The sequence below is a fragment of the Schistocerca serialis genome, chromosome 4, assembly GCF_023864345.2.
Source record: "Schistocerca serialis cubense isolate TAMUIC-IGC-003099 chromosome 4, iqSchSeri2.2, whole genome shotgun sequence".
In the NCBI taxonomy this organism is placed as follows: Eukaryota; Metazoa; Arthropoda; class Insecta; order Orthoptera; family Acrididae; genus Schistocerca; species Schistocerca serialis.
The window spans coordinates 68545250-68564696 of record NC_064641.1 but is presented as its reverse complement, the minus strand read 5'-3'; the positions used below and the strand labels follow the sequence as shown (position 1 = coordinate 68564696).

Sequence of the window (19447 nt, the reverse complement as noted above, 5' to 3'; positions counted from 1 at the left end):
GACTTTTATAATTGAAATCAAACAATGATGTCTTTTATTTGTGATTTGCTTATCCTTTTTTCCAGAGTTTTGCGACTGGAATTCCATCACTTACATTTGGATTATTATACCGAGTTGGATGCAGTATTATTAGTTGGAATGAAGGAACTTTCTTCCTCATTCAATAAATCTAATAGCACATCTGAAATTAATGGAAAACAAGTCAGCCGGCTTCTATCTCAGATAAAAGAACTGAATATTCACAACATTCCAAATCAGGTTAGTTTCTCTAGACAGTGTATTAATATATAGGTCACAATCATCATCACTGGCCATTTGACATCCATGGTTGGATAAAGGCTTCATTTAGATACTTCATCACACTTCAGTGTGTTCAGCTATATGTATCAGTTTTGCTCCCTAATATGTAAAACCAATCCATACATCATCCCCCTTCAAACTGTACGACTGTATTAGATGACACAGTGCCCCTAGTGAAATGTGAGCACGTGCTCTACATTAAGATAGCTTATAAGCTTATTTTTCACAGTTAGTTGTGTGCTTTATGTCTTGTTTCGTGCAGAGCCATGAAGGACTGAGTTTTTTTTATTTTTTTATTACTTGCAGACTAACATACCAAATAATATCACCCAGTTTCTAAGTGATGACTATCGTAGAATTGTGTATCGCACGACAAGAACTAGACCGTTGCCAGAACCACCAAAAGATAGTCCAGCACCTGTCAGTGACGTAACAATAGAAGCTCTACCGGTGAGTACTGCTGTTTCTACTAACCAATGTTTCAAGTTTTCAATTTATTTGATAACAGTCATACCAAAATTTGAATCTGAAAGTGGAGTCATATTGTCATTCATGTGTTTCATATTTGCAAGAGCAAAGCAATTCAGAAACATTGCACATGTTGCTGACTAAATTTTTTTTTTTAATTCTTCCTCTGAAATGATTTCTGTCATTTAAGCAGACTCATTCTTTCCTCTATTTATTTGTGAATATGATTATCTGTTTATCATTATCTGACTTTACACTTCTGCTAAGTTTATATTAACACAGTTCCACAATAAGATTACAATAATAAGTGTTTTCAGTTCGGATTCTATTCATCATAGACATCATTTGACCAACATTGTATTTGCGACATGTCATGAATGCTATGTTCACCTACTACAGAGTGTATAGAATCTTTAGATTGACTGTACATGGCCAAAACCAGTTGTGATTGTAATTGTTTCATGTGATGTCAGTCGCTCTTCTCCATGGTGTTAATCAAACAGTGCTCATGTGAGTTGAGTTCTATCTTTAAGTTATTTGTGTAATCAATCTCTTATCAGCAGAACTTTTCCAAACTACTGAAATATGCCGAAATTAAGCCTCTTTACAAGAAGGGGGATAAAGAGATACCATCCAGCTATTGACCAATTTCACTTTTGCCGGTTTTCTCAAAAATATTTGAAAAGGCTGTGTTCAGGTGTCTCATTAAGCATCTGACTGTAAATAATATATCGTCCAAGTTACAGTTTCGGTTTCTTAATGGTTCTGATGTAGAGAAATCAATTTACACTTTCAGTGAGAATGTACTTAATTCATTACATAATAAATTAGAGGCTACTGGCATTTTCTGTGACCTGTCAAAAGCCTTTGACTGTGTGAACTACAGCATTCTCTTATGTAAATTAGAATATTATGTTGTCACCAGCAGTGCTGTGAAATGGTTTGAGTCGTATTTGACTAACAGGAAACAAAGGGTGTCATTGCGAAATACCTGTGCAGTAAACAATCAGTCTGCATCTGACTGGGAATTAATTACATACGGTGTTCCTCCAGGGTTCCATCGTGGGTCCATTGCTTTTTCTTGTGTACATTAATGACCTCTCATCTATTATATTGTCAGATGCTAAGTTTGTTTAGTTTGCAAATGATATAAACATTGCAGTAAATAGCAAGTCGAGTACAGATTTAGAAATAGCTGCTAACCAAATTTTCATCGACATTACTAAATGGTTTAAAGCTAATTCGTTGTGATTAAACTTTGAAAAGACCCACTATATGCAGTTCAGAGCCTGTAAGGGATTTCCTTCCAGCATGTGTATAGCATATGAAGATGTGCAGATTGAAGAGGTTGACAGTTAAATTTGTGGGATTACAACTCAATAACAATTCAGTTGGGAAGGACATACCACAGAATTGCTTAAGCGCCTAAACAAGTCTGTAATTGCAGTGAGAATGATGTCATATGTAGGAGATATAACTATAAAAATCTTGCGTACTTCGCTTACTTTCATTCTATTATGTCATTTGTGGTATGAATCCAAGAACATCATGCAGAAACCTGTTCAAGGAATGTTGTATTCTAACCAATGCTTCTCAGTACAGGGTGTACATAAAGTCCGGGAACGCTTTCAGTTATTTATTGCACAAAAACCAAACATTGTACAGATGTCATACATATGTCATTTTGAAGAGAAACCCTGAAAGTGTTTTCTTTTTTTTTTTTTTTTTCTTTCTTCCCCCCCCCCCCCCCCCCCCCCCCCCCCCCCCCCCCCCCCTCCATGTGTACCACCACAACATAGTTTGGTAATTTGCCGATAGTCAGCACTAGTCGCAAACATGGCGAGCTCAGGTGCAGAGCTAGTTTTCTGTGTGTTGGAGTTCGACAAACACACCAGATCTCATTCTGTGTGACTTTTTTCTGTGGGAACACTTTAAAGAACTGGTATATGTACTGCCTCTACCACGTGATGTAGCAGAGCTCCAGGAGAGAATATGGGAAGCGACTGCCACAGATGGCTATGCCATACAGGGACGGGTATGGCAAGATGGCAAGAATTTGACTACCGTATTGAAGTCTGTAGAGTCACTCATGGTTTGCATATCGATTTTTTTTTTTTTTTTTTTAAGACAACTTTCACAATTTCTCTTCAAAATGCAATATCTATGGCATCTATACAATGTTTAGTTCTTGTGCAGTAAATAATTGAAAGTGTTCTCGAACTTAATGTACACCCTGTATATTTATTCCTTAATTAAATTTGTTGTATGTAACATATCTCTATTTCCAACCAATATCTCAATGTGTAGTATCAATACTAGGAATAAGAACATTCTACATAAAGACCTAAAATAACTTACCTTGGTCCAAAAAGGGGTCCAATATTCAGGAATACACGTTTTCAAGAAATTGCCAGCTACCATTAAGAACTTGGTTTCAGATGAAGCATGGTTTAAACAGAGTTCGAAAGACTTTTTGATAAGCAACTCCTTCTACTCTATGGATGAATATCTTAACAGAGACTGTTGGACCAGCTTAAGTAAAAATGTCTATTAGATTTCAGTTTTGACAGCACTTGGTCACAACAGTCAAGATTGGATATTCTGTGTATGATAAATTTATTAAAAATGCATAACAATGTTTCATTCTGACAGCATATTAATTCTGTAAATATTAGCAGTTCTAGTTTACTAATGTGTTCACCTATTGTGACAATCTCCTGAAAATGTGGAGGGTAGTAAGTATTATGTTAAAATGTTTTTTACATTATATTTTGTGACATGTTCCACACCCACGAGAATCATCTCATTTTTTGGATCTGTGGAACGAAAACTGCATCTAATCTAATCATAGATAGAATGTCTTTTCTCCAAAGGTATAATAAAGATGCAATTTTGCTTTCATGTATTTGCTGAAATAAAACTAAAGTTAACTTGGTGCTTCAAAATATGTATATTCCATTGTTTACCTGAAGGGCGAGAGAGGTGGTGGCGGATTAATATGTTACATTTTTATTGTATGTTTCTTTTATTTTCAGGATGAAACTGTCCTTAAAATATTGGGTTACTTAGATCTCAAATCCTTACGGAAGTGTTCATTAGTTAACAAACATTTTTATGCTTTGGCAACAGATAGTCTGCTTTACACAGAATTAAACTTAAAGGTAAGTTAAATAAGAGTGGATGTTTTCATTGTAAATTTTGATTTTATTGTAAAATATTGTGTGTTTAAAACTGTTATTTTCAAAAAACAGTACTTGATTGTTGTTCCATTTGATTTTAATTTCCGCATTTGTCATTTATTATGAAATTTTCTTGCTTTCACGTTTCACAGTTATCAACTGCACATAATTGGTATGACTTGTTAATTGAATTCTAATTTAATAACTTCCTTGATGTAATGTATTGCATTGTTTTATCTTTCATGGTTCACTTTTTAGTTGAATTGGTATTCATTTTTTATTTGTTTTATGTCCTATCTGCATTTTATAATGTTCTCATCCCTATCTTCAAAGCACACTGACCATCAGTGTGTTGTTGAAGTACACTGACAGGTAGTTCCTGGAACAATAAGATTTTCTCATCCTATAGTTGCACAAGAGTAAGATGGAAAGATCTTGACCCAGTGCAGAGACAACATTCGTGTCACTGATTTCTTTGTTTTGGTTATGTTGGTACATTACCGAAATGTAGCAAATTCACCTTTGGTTAGTGAAGAGCTATAAGTGGGGACAGGAAAAATTCAATTTATTTTTTTTTGGATTTGAGTGTTATTTTTTTCCCCAATTTCATTATTATTGTGTGATGACTTATTTTTCAATTAAGTTCTATATTTTTGTTGTATTATATTGTTTTTTCAGTGTTATTTTGTAAATGAAATTATACCTCTCAATTATGTTAAGTTATTGACATACCACATCTCATTTATCTACATTGTTAAAAAAAAGAAACCCTTATTTTAACTCCATTAATCAAATCAGTTAACGAACAATTAAGTCTGCAACTAAACAATTTCGAAGGTTTTTCAAAAGGAAGTGTTGTCATAACTTCCAAGTTCTCTTTGAGACATGCTATCGAACCATCAACACTTCACTATAATTTGAGAACTGCCAGTTGGAGATCATATTTGAACACTAGAAATTTGACAATGTCCATATTTTCTGCTGGCATGGGAAATTCCTTTTTCACTAAATTCTGAAGGTATTTCTCCCTCCTTGGAATATCTACATTGCAGAGACCTAGCATGCTGGATATACATAACAGGTTCTTTGCCGTGTTGTCATTAATAGAGATTATCATCATCCTATGGTTGAAACAAGAAATAGGGACTGTGAACACAGGCTTACATGAATATGTGGCAATAAGTTGCAGTTTAGTTTGAATAAGCAACCCAGTATGGTTCAATGTTTCCTTCAACTCTGCTTGAAGTACTTGTATTCATGTTTGCCAAAGTTTGCTAGTTTCATCACTGAATACAGTAGAACTTAAATTTTGAGTTCTCTGATTTTATGATTTTTGCGATTCTACGCCATAAATTCATAGCCCCTGTGAAAAACCCATGAGATCAACACTAAAAATTCCCCCATTTTACATTTCTTCCTAGTGAGGTTACCTCATTTCTACGTTCTTACTTGATGTCTCACTCGACTTCGTCCTGTTTTCTTCCTGTCTACATTTGATGTGACTAAACGAGTTATAAGTGGCACAAAAGACTGATGGTTCACACCCTGGGTGATGGTGGAATTACGAAAATATTTTAGGCCATTGTGGAGAAGGGAGACATGAGAGAGGCAATGCTGACGTAATCCCTGATTGATGTTGTCAACACAACTTGCAACATTTAGTTTCTTCGCACAATTATGACCTGACTTCTGCTAGATTGGAACAGTAATGGAAAAACAAGACAGTTGATGCAAGTGTTCCAGACCGAGCCAGTACGTGATGAAGTGGCCCCAGCCACCACCTTTTCTTGTGTCACTTATAACTCCATCCCCCCCCCCCCCCCCCAATGCACTCTATTTAGCAACAGTATCAATCATCGACCTTTTAAATCAAACACTTGAGTCTTGAAGAATATGCTCGGTCATAATTGAGGAAACATTGACCATATGTAGCTAGTGAACTCAAATTGGCTGTTGACTTATTAAGTCACCTAATATCCAATGCAGCCACCACACCATGCTAATGTGTGCAGAGGGGGAGTGGTCCTTCAATGACGGGAGTGCAGGTAGGGGAGAAAGCATTTTGTCACATGCTGAAAATGTACTTTTCATGCAGATGATGTGCTATGACAGAGATGTTAGCAGAAGTGTGATATGCGGAACATTTCCTGCTGCCAATTTTGTATCTGCACAAGTGTGAGAATGCCACGAAACTGTTCTGCCATCTCAAATGTCATTCCTCTAGGTGACAGTGATTGCTAGATTCCTAAACTGGGGAGCTGGATCCTGGAAGAGGAAATATGTGGTGTGCAAATGAGCCTAAAGTGGGCCAGAGAGTCCGAACATCATGTAAAGACTGGCATAGAAAAGTAGAACATGATCAATGCAAATGGCTGAAACAAGGTGCATGCGGCACAAAGAGCACAGCATACTGTGAAAGTCAGGTCCATGTAAGTCAGTGTGAAAATAGGAAGTACCTGGCCCTACTGATTGCCACCTTCAAGTAAACACTTTTGTCAGCATCTCTGCCCCTACAACACTCTGTGCACACTGTCCGTTATAGCTGTTCATATGATACTTGTGACAGCTCATCTGTGTCCATGGGTATGTCTGCTAGTGGGGATACTAAAGAACTCTAGCAAGTTTTCATTGCCTTTTGCTTGTGCCTGTCAAAGACTTGACACTTCTGCTGTTCGATAAGTGTCCTCCTTTACTCCTAAATTGTGAATTTGAAAGGTGTTGCAGATTGAAAGAGAAAGATTCCACCTTTGCTGAACATGGTCTGAATCAGTATCATTCTTGTGATGTTGAATATAATGTTTTCCACAGAGCAATTAAAGGCAAAAACTATCATTACTTGAAGTTCTGACTATCAGCGAATACCAGACACAGAATCATGATATAATCCTTAATAATCAAATACAGTTCCATTATTCATTCTTACTAAAGTAGCAGCAGCCAGTTATAAGTTTTCTCACCATAAGATAACATACATGTTGTAAATGCTGTAATTGTTCTCTACCCATACTCCTTGCCTCCTTGCTGCCCTCTGCAACTCCCTCCCCCCTTTTACCTGTTCATCACATTCACCAGTTACTTTGTCCATATAACATAGTAGTTGCATCAGAACTCACTTGTGTATTGTTTGGCCCTATACATTCTTTGAGTATAATGTAATATAAGGGCTATTTGTTTGTAACTTTTTTGCGTACTTCATTACTTTTGTGACTTTCATATAGGTATACAGTCATAAAAAGTCACACATATTCTGAAAAACAATCTTTGTACATCTGCAGGATGTTTTGTGGACTGTCTGTTTAATCTGAAGTTGTCCGAGGATGGCCTAGAAAGCTCTAAACCAATTCACAACAAACTATAAAATAAATATTATTGTGGAACATCAGTACTGTACAGTTCAATTTTTAATATAATCAAACTATTTTAATGTGGAATAGAGGTAACAGTTTTATCCTTGGATAGCATAAATCCCAACGATTTTGCACAACAAATCTTGCAAAAGTCACATGGTTTGGTGAAATCTTGAATGTGGCAAATCTAACAGCATAGTTTTATAGCAGACAAATATAAATATGACACTTTTGCTTTGCAAGCACATAAATCAACATGTCACCTGCTTTGTTTGTGTCTTATCAACTAAAGCTCGCGTCATGTGTGACGGCGCTTCCGTGGATAGAGGCAGAGCAGTGAAGGGATGAGAACTGCGTATGCGCAGCTGTAGAGAGCAGGCAAACAAAGTCCACATTGCCGAACTGCATTGCTGTGGACAACAGTCAGGCTCATTTGGCTAGGCTACATCATATTATACGTTCAAATCTGTGAGGGGGGAATATTAAATATTAACACCAATTTCGATCAGTTGTCATGAGAGAAATGTTAATTCACGTCTTGATGACGTTGTGTCCACTGCTCCACAGATTTACTCTGCGTGAAGTCGGGAGGCAAGAACAGCTGACACAGCTTTTTGAATACGTGAAATACAATTTTTCTCAAAATGACAATTGTCTAATGACAAGATCATTGAAACTGCTTGCAATAATTATAATTCATTGCAATTTGAACTGTATTATAAGTAAAAATTCGATACATAACAAAATTAACTTCAAGCACAAACCAAAATCATTATATTTGCTTGACAACTGTTTCTACTCAATAGGATTTTTAAAAATTTGTATAAGGTGTGTGTGTTGATGTGTTTGACTGTAGTTAAGTGGAATCACTGCGCATAACAAATAATTAGTGGTAGAAAAGACTAATGAAAAGCCTATCGTAAAAATGGTCAGTAAGTTGTCATATTTTTTGCTGTTAATGGGCATTACGAGTGTAAACTAACTCGTTCGACATTACAGTGAGAGACCGCATGTATAATCCATTGAACAAGCGAACAGTTAACCATCATCTGCAAATAACTCCAGGGAATGAGGACTGGTAACATTGAAAACCATTGATGTCTCGACAAGTAACAATTACTGTCATTTTAGGACCTTATCCAGTTTGTGCCTTGAAAGTGGCAGGGGCTTACATGTGGAAATATCGGACTTTTGACGAATTTATCCAGCTGCATTCTCAAGTGTTATTAGACCGTACAATATGGTGGGAGAAGCTTAACTTCTCCTTGGGCAATATGTTGAACATTATAGTCTGCCTAATTCAAAGGATACAAAGTCCTAATCAAAAAGGCTGGGAAGTTCTCATTACTATGTTTGCAACTGATATGTTGACACACACTTTTTTTAAGCCACAAGTCTTTAAAACTGAGAAATATTATTACTTTGTTTCAAAGTCTACATCGCAATACACCATCACTTCTATTTAAATATTTTCCAAACAATCTGATTGTAAATTTAAGGCTTATATCCATCATCACTTCCCTGTCAAATTATTCTTTCTGAAGCATTTTAGCATGCCGCACTGTGCCCACGCTACAGGTGGGATGTTGCCTATTGCCTCATGCACAAGCAGTTCAGTGAATGTTATCTTGAATGTTTCTCTCTCCCTCCACTCCCCTCCCCTCTTCTCCCCCACATAGTCTTATACTTTGCCCAAATTAATTCAATAGGGCTAAACTGACAGTGACACGTGAGTAAACGCAAAACTGTGTGGCCCCATTCATGTGCAAGGAAGTAAAGTCTGTACGTCGTGTCATGCAACATGTATAAATTAACGGACTGCAGGAGATTGACACAAGCCTGGTTTATACAGTGCTTAATAGTATTATTTTTAAGCCAGGGAAAAATATCCACTTTTCTGGTGTTTATACTTTGTGTTTTCTCTGTAACAGTTGGATTATAACTGGCAATGACAAACTTCGAAGCAAGGTATGACAAGAATTGTGAATCACGTCACAAAACTGACAGCATTCATTTCCAAATGGTAGTCACTGCTATTTTTCTTACATGTAAACATAACCAGAAGAAGAGTCAGCATGCAGAATAATTATCCGAGAACCTAGTCCTATGAAAACTTTAAAACTGCCAGTACCATCATTCATTTCCTGGAATTATTCTAATTGACTTTTGAACTACTACCTTCTCTTATATCGTGAATCTTTATAAGGGATGTAATTCCTGCTTCACCTATGTCACTTCTTTGAACTAAAAACTCTCTTCTTAACGCATCAGGAGCCAACGTCTTTTAAAATTCTTTACATTGACGAAGTGCTTATCATTGAAGCTAATTTTCTCCTACATAACTGTAAAATGTTATTTGATGTCAGACATTCATAATTCACATGGAACACTTTAAAATATCACTGTTAAAACCATCCATTCATGTTACAGGTTCCTTGCGATTTTGGTGCTTTCCAGGCAACATGAAACCAACTTTTTCTACTGTTCCTACAGCTCTGACACTTTTGTGTACAATTCTCTTTACATTCTCTTGCTGACACCACATGGTTCTGGAGTCCGTTCTTGTGTCTTCAAATTCACATTTGAAAAAGTTGCAAATGCTTGTAAATAATGCCCCTCACCTGCTTGTGAAGCACTTCACATTTATTGCGGTCACCTGCCCGCCCCCCCCCCCCCCCCCCTCTCTCTCTCTCTCTCTCAACCACACTTAAACATTTACAGATACACATTCACACCTATACTGCTACAAGAAAAAAATAATAAAAACTAACAGTTAAATGAAACGAACAATTCGGTTGTCGCGAATTCTCACTGTCTGGGAGTAACTTGCTGCTAGCCATTCGGAAAGAGAATGAATATTATTGGCTGCCAGTGGCTAGTGGAGTGGGATGTACAGAATGGCTGAAAACTGGGCCACCTTCAAACGTGATGCGGTCTTTAATGGTTGCATAGGACGTGTGACATGCATATTTCTGGTAGCACGAAAGGACACCAAAGATGTTTTTCTCAATATTTACTCAGTATTATTTTTACTATTTTGTGATGTGAAGTCTGTGGTGACAGCCTAATCAGTAGCATAGCCTGAAATCTGATTGCTTGATTGAAACAAACCGAACAGGTGGTGTGTTAGTCTATGTGTAGGCAAAGCTAAAAAAATTCATAGGTTTTGTATGTGTACTTGTGTACAGTGGAATGACGCTGTTTAATTTATTTGTCACTTTGAAGATCTCTCCAGAACCTGCCAGTATTGGTAAGCTGTTGCCTTCAGATTTGCATCATTTCTTCACGGAGATGGTGAAAATATTAAACTTCACTACATTTTGTATAAGTTTCTTACCCTACTCCCTCCTTCATTTTCAAGTTAAGAAACGGGTGGCTGTATTCAGGCAGTGTCAAGTTTCTGTTGAAGAAAGATTGAGACCCAAAACCACAGATCCAAGCATTGATTAGTTGATGTTTGAAAATGGAAACTATAGATGTATCGGATAACTGATACTATAGGAATATCGGCAGAAAGAGAACTGTGCAATGTAATGTAGAGTACACTATGATAAAGCTTTTATTTTGTTCAATTTTTGCTAAAAGCAAATAAAAAAATGAATTTTTAGACTTTGAGAGAATCAAAATGATTCTGTGCTCCAAAATCTCATTACTGATGAGGTCTGGATCCACCACTATGTACCACAATGAAATAGCAGTGAAAACATTGACTTGACACAAGAGAAGGCAATATACCTTTTATTTCATGGAAAGGTTGAAGCCTGTTTATAAATTTAGACAACATTATCCGTGGAGTGCAGTGATCACAGCAGTGAGATCGCAATAACATTTGTTTATTATGACTGGTTTCGACTTATGGTAAAGTCATCTTCAGATTTTTTGGCGTCGTTTTGAATTCTTACCAGAGGGCACTACCTAGTAAATATATAATGGTGTCTAAATATTTTAATGGGCCCAAAAAAATCTGAGGATGGCTTTAACTTAAGCTGAAACTGGTCATAATAAACAGATGTTATTGCGATCTCAACTGTTGTTTTAAACAAAGTATGCCTGTTTTCTGTGATCAGAAGGGGATTCTTGTTATTAAATACTTCATAATTGACAACACAATAATGCAAATTCTATTCAGTCTTCCATCACAGGTAGCTAATTGTGTGGGGTGCACATGGTGTGTGTTTTGTTTACATTGGGCGACTTACATCCAGCCTGGCTAATGATATCTATAGAAGACCCCAGAGTATTAGTATAAGGTCAAAGAAACGCTCCACATGGTTGAGACTGTTATAAGTTTAATGATCAGTTGCTGAAGCGTTTACAACAAAGTGTCAGGGTTTAAAGCACACCTAAAACACAGGCAATGTAGCTCACATAATACTAGGCATAGAAATTTGGCTAATACCCAGAATTGAGAACAGTGAGATTTTTGAAGTAAGTCTAAGTGTGTATCAACAGTATAGGCTAATGGGGTGGAAACTGAAATCCACCAAGATAGAAATTGAAGCTGATGCAAAAATGTTTGTGCAAGACTCTGTATCAAGGGTGATATTAAGTTTGTAATTCAATCCTTCTGTTGCCCAAAAGACTGAGCATTAGGTCTACTGAAAACTTGTAGAAAAAATCTCAGCTCTCTAGTATTCACATCCTCCATCCAACAGTCAATTAGGAAAATTACAGTTTTGTAAGTGATTAGCATGACAAAGTGCTCTGTGAAACATTAATGATTGCTTTCTCTGAAAATGCCGGGCACAGACAGTTTAGGAGTCCACTCATGGTGGAAATATACAGCCTATAAAAAAAGTGAACCACCCTGAAGACCTAGTTCCCAATGTAACTTCATACATATACATGCCATTGGCAGGTATGTAAATAATTGGAGTTGCAACTCTCTGTGACGGGTAGAACAGCCACTAGAGTGCTTTAATGTTATTCATGTTAACATAGTTTCCAGGTCTAGTATGGTGTATAGGGGGTGTGAAGAGTGTCGGGTGTTGAATGTTCTCCATGGACACATAACATAACATACAGATTTGTGGGGCATTCAGATGTGACAGTGGCACAATGTTGGACTTCATTGGAATATGAAGACAGGCATAATCATCCTTTGAGGTTCTAGCTGGTTACGTCTGACCACCATAGGGCAGAACTGCTGTATTGTGCATCAAGCCCATCATAATCCTTTCTCGTCTGTGTCTGCCATTTGAGAACAAATAATGGACTCTGTGTAACATTATTTGTCCTCCCACACTAGCAGGAGCTGAATTACAGACTTACTGTCTCACGAATAGGTTGACGTTAACACCACAACACAAACGGTTGCATTTGTAATGATGACATGATCAGGAAGCATTCATTGCTGATGAATGGTGTTGCATTGTATTCAGTGATCAACGTTGGTTCTGCACTGCTGTGGATGACTGTCGCTGACAAGTATGGCAGCAACCTGGGGATATTTCCATTCTTCCAATGTTTTGGAGAGGCAGAGCAGTGTTACTCCTGGCTTCATCGGGTTTGACATTTCTGATGTTTATTACAGAAACTCATCAAAGCACTAGAAGTTTGGTAATATTAGCCTAACAAACACTGAGCCAGAACTGAGAGTATGACAGTAATGAGTCAAAACTAAGACATAACACACCCGTAACTGAGTGCAAAACAATAATTAACCATGAACAAGCCTTGAATGGACATGACAGAGCAATGCATTAGCAGATACCATCCTATTTATAATCTTGTAACAATTAATACAGTGCCAGCACAAAAAATGAAGCACCAGAAAGACATGGTCGGAAGTTAAAGCAGCTTTATACATATACACAACATTGGTGGGTGTGCAAATGATTAGAGTCACAGTTTCGTGTGACAGGTAGAACAGGCAGAGTGCATTAGTGCTGTTTGTGAATGTATTGTTACCTGGCTCTTTAGGGTATATAAGAGATGTGTAAAGTACTCGTGCGAAACAGTGTTATCGGCACTTGACAGTGTTTGAAAGACCTTCCATTGTTGGTCTCTATTTAGCTGGCTGAACAATTTGTGTGGTATCCAGTTTTTGAGGCATTCAGATATGACAGTGGGAATATGAAGGCAGGCACACTTGTTAAGGTTCCAGTTTACCATTTCTGACCACCACAAGGGAGGATCACGGTATTGTGCTCCTGGCCCTGTAGGGTATTTAAGAGGTGTGAACAGCACCAGAGTGATCACCGTGAGCGACATGAAGATGCCACACACTCATGCGAAACAGTGTTACCAGCACCTTACAGATTCTGAATTGCCCTTCAGTGTTGATCTCTATTTAGCTGGCTGGACAATTTGTGCAATATCCAGATTTGTGAGGCATTCAGATTTGACAGTGGGAGTGTGAAGGCAGGCACCCTTGTCAAGGTTCCAGTCGACCATATCTGACCACCACAAGGGGGGATCACCGTATTATGCACCAAATACATTCTAACTCCTTCACGTCTGTATCTGCCACCTGAGAACAAGTAACAGACTCCGTGAAATATTCTGTGTCATCCGGCACTATTGGCCAGAGACTAACAGCACCCAGACTAGGAAACTGCTGGCTTGGGTATAGGCTGCCATTAACAAGACGACAGAAACGGCTGTGTTTGGAGTTTCGCCATAATTGGGAAGCATGTTCTGCTGATGAAAGGTGTTGCATTGTGTTCAGTGGTGAATAACACTTGTGCACTACCCCAGGTGACCATAGTTGGCACGTGTGGTAGAGTTTGGGAGAGATGTTTCATTCATCCAATGTTTTGGAGAGGCATAGCAGTGTTAATCCAGACATCATGCTATGTGACATCATTGGGTACGACTTCAGATCACTGCTGGTAGTGATTGAGGCAACAGTGATGGCACAACTGTACATCATGGACCACCTGCATCCTCATCAGTTATCTCTCATGTGACAGTATTGCAGTGCCAGTTTTCAGCAGGATGCTGCTCATCCACAACACAGCATTTGTGTGGATGTTCAGGTACTCCTGTGCCAGTAAGATCCTCAGATCTGTCCCTAATAGAACATGTATGGGACCAGTTCAGACATCAACTTTGTCCCAGTGCCAGTGTCCAAGATATCAAGGTCTAGTTACAACATATATAGACCAGCTTGCCTCAGGAGAGGATACAGTGGCTCTGTGGCACCCTTCCCAACCAAATAAGAGGAATACAGTGGGGTGCGGCGTCATAATGATAAGTGGGCTCATACTAGTAAGTTGTTTGTAAATTTGATACAATGAATTAACACCACATACTCTCTCAACTTGTGAAGTTCTAACTTATGTCTTCCTTCCATTTGTGGTGCTTCACTTTTTTTGTCAGGTGGTGTGTACTAGACCTAATGACAACAAATATACCTGTTCTCTTTGAGGATGTCCTCAGTGGAACTTGTATTGTTTACTGTGATGAGGTTGTAGCAACAGTGGTTTCCAAAGTACAAAGTGCACTCAGATCTGGACAGTGATTTCAAGGTGATGCAAAGATTAGCAGCTACCTTTAACTATCAAGAAAGGAAAATTTTGCACTTAACAAAATGCCAAAATTTACAAGGTTAGCCCATAAGTTCTGGAGTTTCCACAAAAATAAACAAGAAATGAACAACAAATCACTAACTGATGTATTCTCTGCTGTTGTGTGTAACCTCCACCCAACATTCAACAAGCTGTTCAATGCCTCCATGGCAGAAATCAGCTGGTTTCCAGTTGAAGAAATTTTCCAGTGGAGTTTTCAATTCCACATTAGTATTGAATGGAACACCACACAGTGCGTTCAAAAGGGATCAGATGGGATGGAAAACTGAAGGCACCAAGTCAGGAGAATGCGGCATTATTTCCAACCCAAGTGTTTAAATGTCTTCCTTGGCGATGTCAGGTTGTTGTGTTTTAGATGAACTCCATGTCACTGATCAGGTTGTTTTTGCTAAATAGCGTTCTTGAGTCATTGCATTTGTTACCTGTAAAGTTCTCCATTCACTGTTTGGTTCCAATTAAGCAATTCATGGTGATCATGCATGTCTTTGAGGTTGTAATTAACGTCTTTGAATTCGCTTAAACCAGTTTTTAGCTGTTGTAAGAGGCATCACTTTTTCGCCGTACACTTCACAAATCTGTCGAGCAGCTTCTGTGGCTTTGGCACCTTGATGCAAAAAACTGCCGTTGAAAATAAGATTTGTGTATGCTCTTTTGTGTTGACTTCATACTCTATTTTAATGACGTGAAAAGAATAGAAAGTATATCAACAGAAAAAAAAACTAAACACACACTATTATACAACACATTTCTCTATCGAATAACATAAAATGCAATGACTAAACATATCATTTTTCGTGCAAAATTTTCACTTAAAGGAAGGAAAAAATGAAAGAAAAGAAAAGACTTGTGGGCCAGTGTGATAGTAATGTGACTACAAGAGCAGTGAGTCACAAATGGAATCTGTCAACTCATACCAGTACATGAGTGTAATAATTTGTAGGAATATGAAATTGTGTGATCATACAGGCTCAGTGTAGGAAAAGCATGTAGCTGACTTTGATTCATTGGTTGGATATTGGAAGAATGCAGTCAGTTACAAAAAGACACTACGTACAGAGTACTTGTGCACCATAGAATATTGCACAAGTGTTGAACCCATACCAAACTGAGCTAGCAGAGAATACTGAGTGTACAAGAAGAAGGGCAACACAAATGGTCAAGATTTATTTGATCCACTGAAAAGTGTCATAGAGACATTGAAAAATGTGGAAGCCTACTTAAAAAGTTTCAAGAACTGATATGAAGTGAGGAACAGAAATATACAGTGCCGTTCAAAATGGAATAGCAGTTATAAATTGCTGTAACTAAGGGAGCATGCTAAAAAGTAATGCCTCTGAATTTTTTACGCGAAAACTTTTAAAGCTTTTTAAGTAAAATGAACATTATTAACATTTGACATCTTTGTTATTCATGTCTACATACTTACTTCTCAGCATAATAATCCTGGCGACAAACACATGACTCCCAATGAGAGACTGGTTTGTTGATACCCTCACTGTAAAATGTTTGACTTTTTTGTCAGAGCCACAACCTCATCTCTGCATGCAACGCTTTGTCACTATCAAAGTTAAGCCCTTGAAGGACTTCCTTTGGTTTTGGAAGCAGATGGAAACTGGATGAGCCAAGTCGGGATTTTATGGAGGATGAACCCAAGACACAGATGTCACAGCACTTGTGTGTGATCTGGTATTACCATGCTGCAGAAGAGATTGCTCCATTGTGGACAAACTCTTCAAATTCAAAACTTGACTGCAGGACACTGTTTCCCAAGCACCAATATAGTTAGGTTACAGTCCACCATGTTACACATTACAATTCTGTGCCGTATAGTGGCAGAGGACTGCAAATATGTTGACGTGAAGAATAAAGATATTGAATGTTAATAATGCGCTAAGAATTTTCACATAAAAAAGATTGGAGAAATTACTTTTCAGCACACCCTCATATTTAAAACAAAGTGATACTTAGATAAGAATTGCTTCAGGTTATGTGAAACGGAGTTCAAAATTTTGATCATTACTTAAGCACAGTGAATTGGAAGCTGGCACATGTGCAGTGATTCATAAGTGACAAGTTCCTTGTCATAAGTGAAAATAGCGGATCATATGCAGAAGGCATTTGTATGTTATAATTTAACAGTTGCCATTCTGTCATCACAGTGCAGAGAGATATTGTCAGCGATAGAATCAAGTAACTCCAAATGCCAGCAACTTTCACAGATGGCATTGGAAAAGTCTTCCAAACTGTTGGATGGGTTTGTACTGGACATGGTGATTCTGTATTCTGCTCTGGGTCACCTAGATCTCCAGACGTGACATTGATGCATTTCTTTTTGTGGAGTTATGTGAAAGACCTCGTGTATATCCCTTCATTGCCAAAAACGATATCACAGCTCAGAATGTATGTTTCTATTGCACTAGTGTTGATGACTCCACATATGATCACGAAGATGTGGTTTTAAGTTGCTTGTAGCTTAGAAGTTGTCTGTGTGACCAAGGGGTGTCATACACAATACCTGTGAAGTATGTAAAAATATTGCACTTGCTCTGTAATCCTTTTTTGTGTATCGCTAAGCATTAAATAGTTATAGCTATTTATAATCACCATATTTGTTTTGAATTGCCTTGTACTACAACCAGCTATGACTCACTCTTGTGGAGAGTATCTGCAAATTTCACTTTCCTCACCTTCGGACGCAGTCTATTGAACTGTATGCTCGTAGTTGCTTTTGTTAGAATATGTGCCGCTTGTTCCTTGAAGCATTGAACATTCAGGTGTTCTTCATTATACGGCATATGTATGAAACCATATTTAATATCGACATGCTTTAGTCATCTGTGTTCCCACTTCTGTAATAGACATCGGCATAACTGATTATCTTCATAAACTATTGTAACTTTCACAAATATTTTCAGTTTTCCAAGAACATCTTCAGCCACATGGTATTTGTTGTAGCTGTTGTCTAAGCAATATATTATACTTCTGTTAAAGATAGTGAAGCGTGTGTCGCATTGTAGCCCAACAAACAGTACTTCCAAAACCCTGGAGTACGTATCCTGTTGTAGATCTTCTGTCTTCTTCACATCCCCAGTCAGAATCAACATAGCAGAGAAGAGTAGTTGAATTTCCCTTTTTGTAACACAGCCAACATCAAATGTTCTTTTAATATATCGAAGAATTCGTTTCAAACCTTTCCAGTAGAATTGTGTTGCTTTATTTTGATGTCTACTAAAATAGATAACTTATACACATGTGTTTGGTCTTGAAGCTGTCATTTCATGCATCAAACAACCTATGACTTATCTTAATGGTTTATTTTGAACCATGCCACCACAAGCATCTTCACTGGGTTTGACTTCCAATGGTGTCTTACAGGAAATACAGTCTATCTTGTTGAATCTTTTCTAGATAAACACTTTGACTAAGGAATATTTTGCCATTGGTCCTCTGTATATTCATTCAAAAAATGATATTGGTTCTTCAAGTTCTTGCATTCAAAATTTTACTTTTAACTTCTTCTTAATATTGAAGATTTTGCTTTTATGGTTCCCAGCAATTAAAATATTATCTAAGTTCAGTAGCACGTAAATGTTGTAATCATCACTGCTTTTAACATAGAGACATCTGTCAAACTAAGTTTGATTTCTTCCATAAAATTGACAAATGTAGAGTTCCAGGTTTGTGGTGCCTGCTTCAGTCCATATAAAGTTTTATGAGTTTTCATACAAGTCCGTCCGTACTCTTTACACCTTGAGGAACTTTCATATAAATTTCTCCAGTCAGTTTTCCGTGCAAGAACACATTTTGTACATCCATTTGTTCCATAAACAAATCATTCAGAAAAGTTCTCAATGATGTGAGTTAAGGGACTGGAGCATATGTCTCGTCATAGTCATATCATTTTACTTGAGCATAACCTTTAATAATGAAATACGCCTTATACCTTACAGTATTCCCGGATGCATATCTCTTTACTTTGAACACCACTTACTGTCAATGACTCTTTTATTTGGTGGAGGTGGTGCGCAAGTCCCAGTTCTGTTAGATGACAGAGAGTCCAATTCTTTATTTATTGCTTTTATCCATTCTTTTTCATCATGCTGACCCTTCACATCTTCAAAATTCTAAAGTAAGCTTCCACAAATGTTTTTGCATTCAAGGCTTACACAGCACAACTGAAGACATGGCCTCTGCATTTCCTCAAAGTTATTTTCGCTCTGATGTCCTTGATATTTTGCCATGTTCTGTCGTATGTTGTCCATTTGAACAATCTCCTTCAAAATCCAGTCATCACCACTTTCTCCTTCACATAGAAACTTAGCTTCTTCAAAAATTACATCTCTTCCAAATAAAATCTTGTGTAGTTTGGGACACGATAATCTGTAACAATTGGGTCAATATCAGTTCACGAAACATTTTAACAACTTGGTGTCAGACTTAATTGTCAGTAGTTTCTTTGGAATGAGCAATTATGCAAAACATCTAAACACAAGTAGTTCCTTCAAATTTGCCTTCCTTCCATATTGTAACATTGCTGGAATATCTCCATCTAAAGCTGAAATAGAACTACGATTAATGATCAAAATAGCAGCTATTACTGCTTCTGACCAAAATACTTTCC

At 37.5% G+C, this 19447-nt stretch overlaps 1 protein-coding gene across 2 annotated transcripts in view; it reads left to right on the top strand.

The window, feature by feature from the left end:
• LOC126474127 (F-box/LRR-repeat protein 4) overlaps positions 1 to 19447 on the top strand; it is a 168033-nt gene that overhangs the window by 66936 nt on the left and 81650 nt on the right. For both annotated transcript variants that reach the window (XM_050101562.1, XM_050101563.1), the window contains exons 4-6: positions 66 to 258; positions 607 to 750; positions 3804 to 3929. In XM_050101562.1, coding sequence (XP_049957519.1) covers positions 66 to 258; positions 607 to 750; positions 3804 to 3929 — 463 coding nt within the window. The remainder of the gene's footprint in view (positions 1 to 65; positions 259 to 606; positions 751 to 3803; positions 3930 to 19447) is intronic.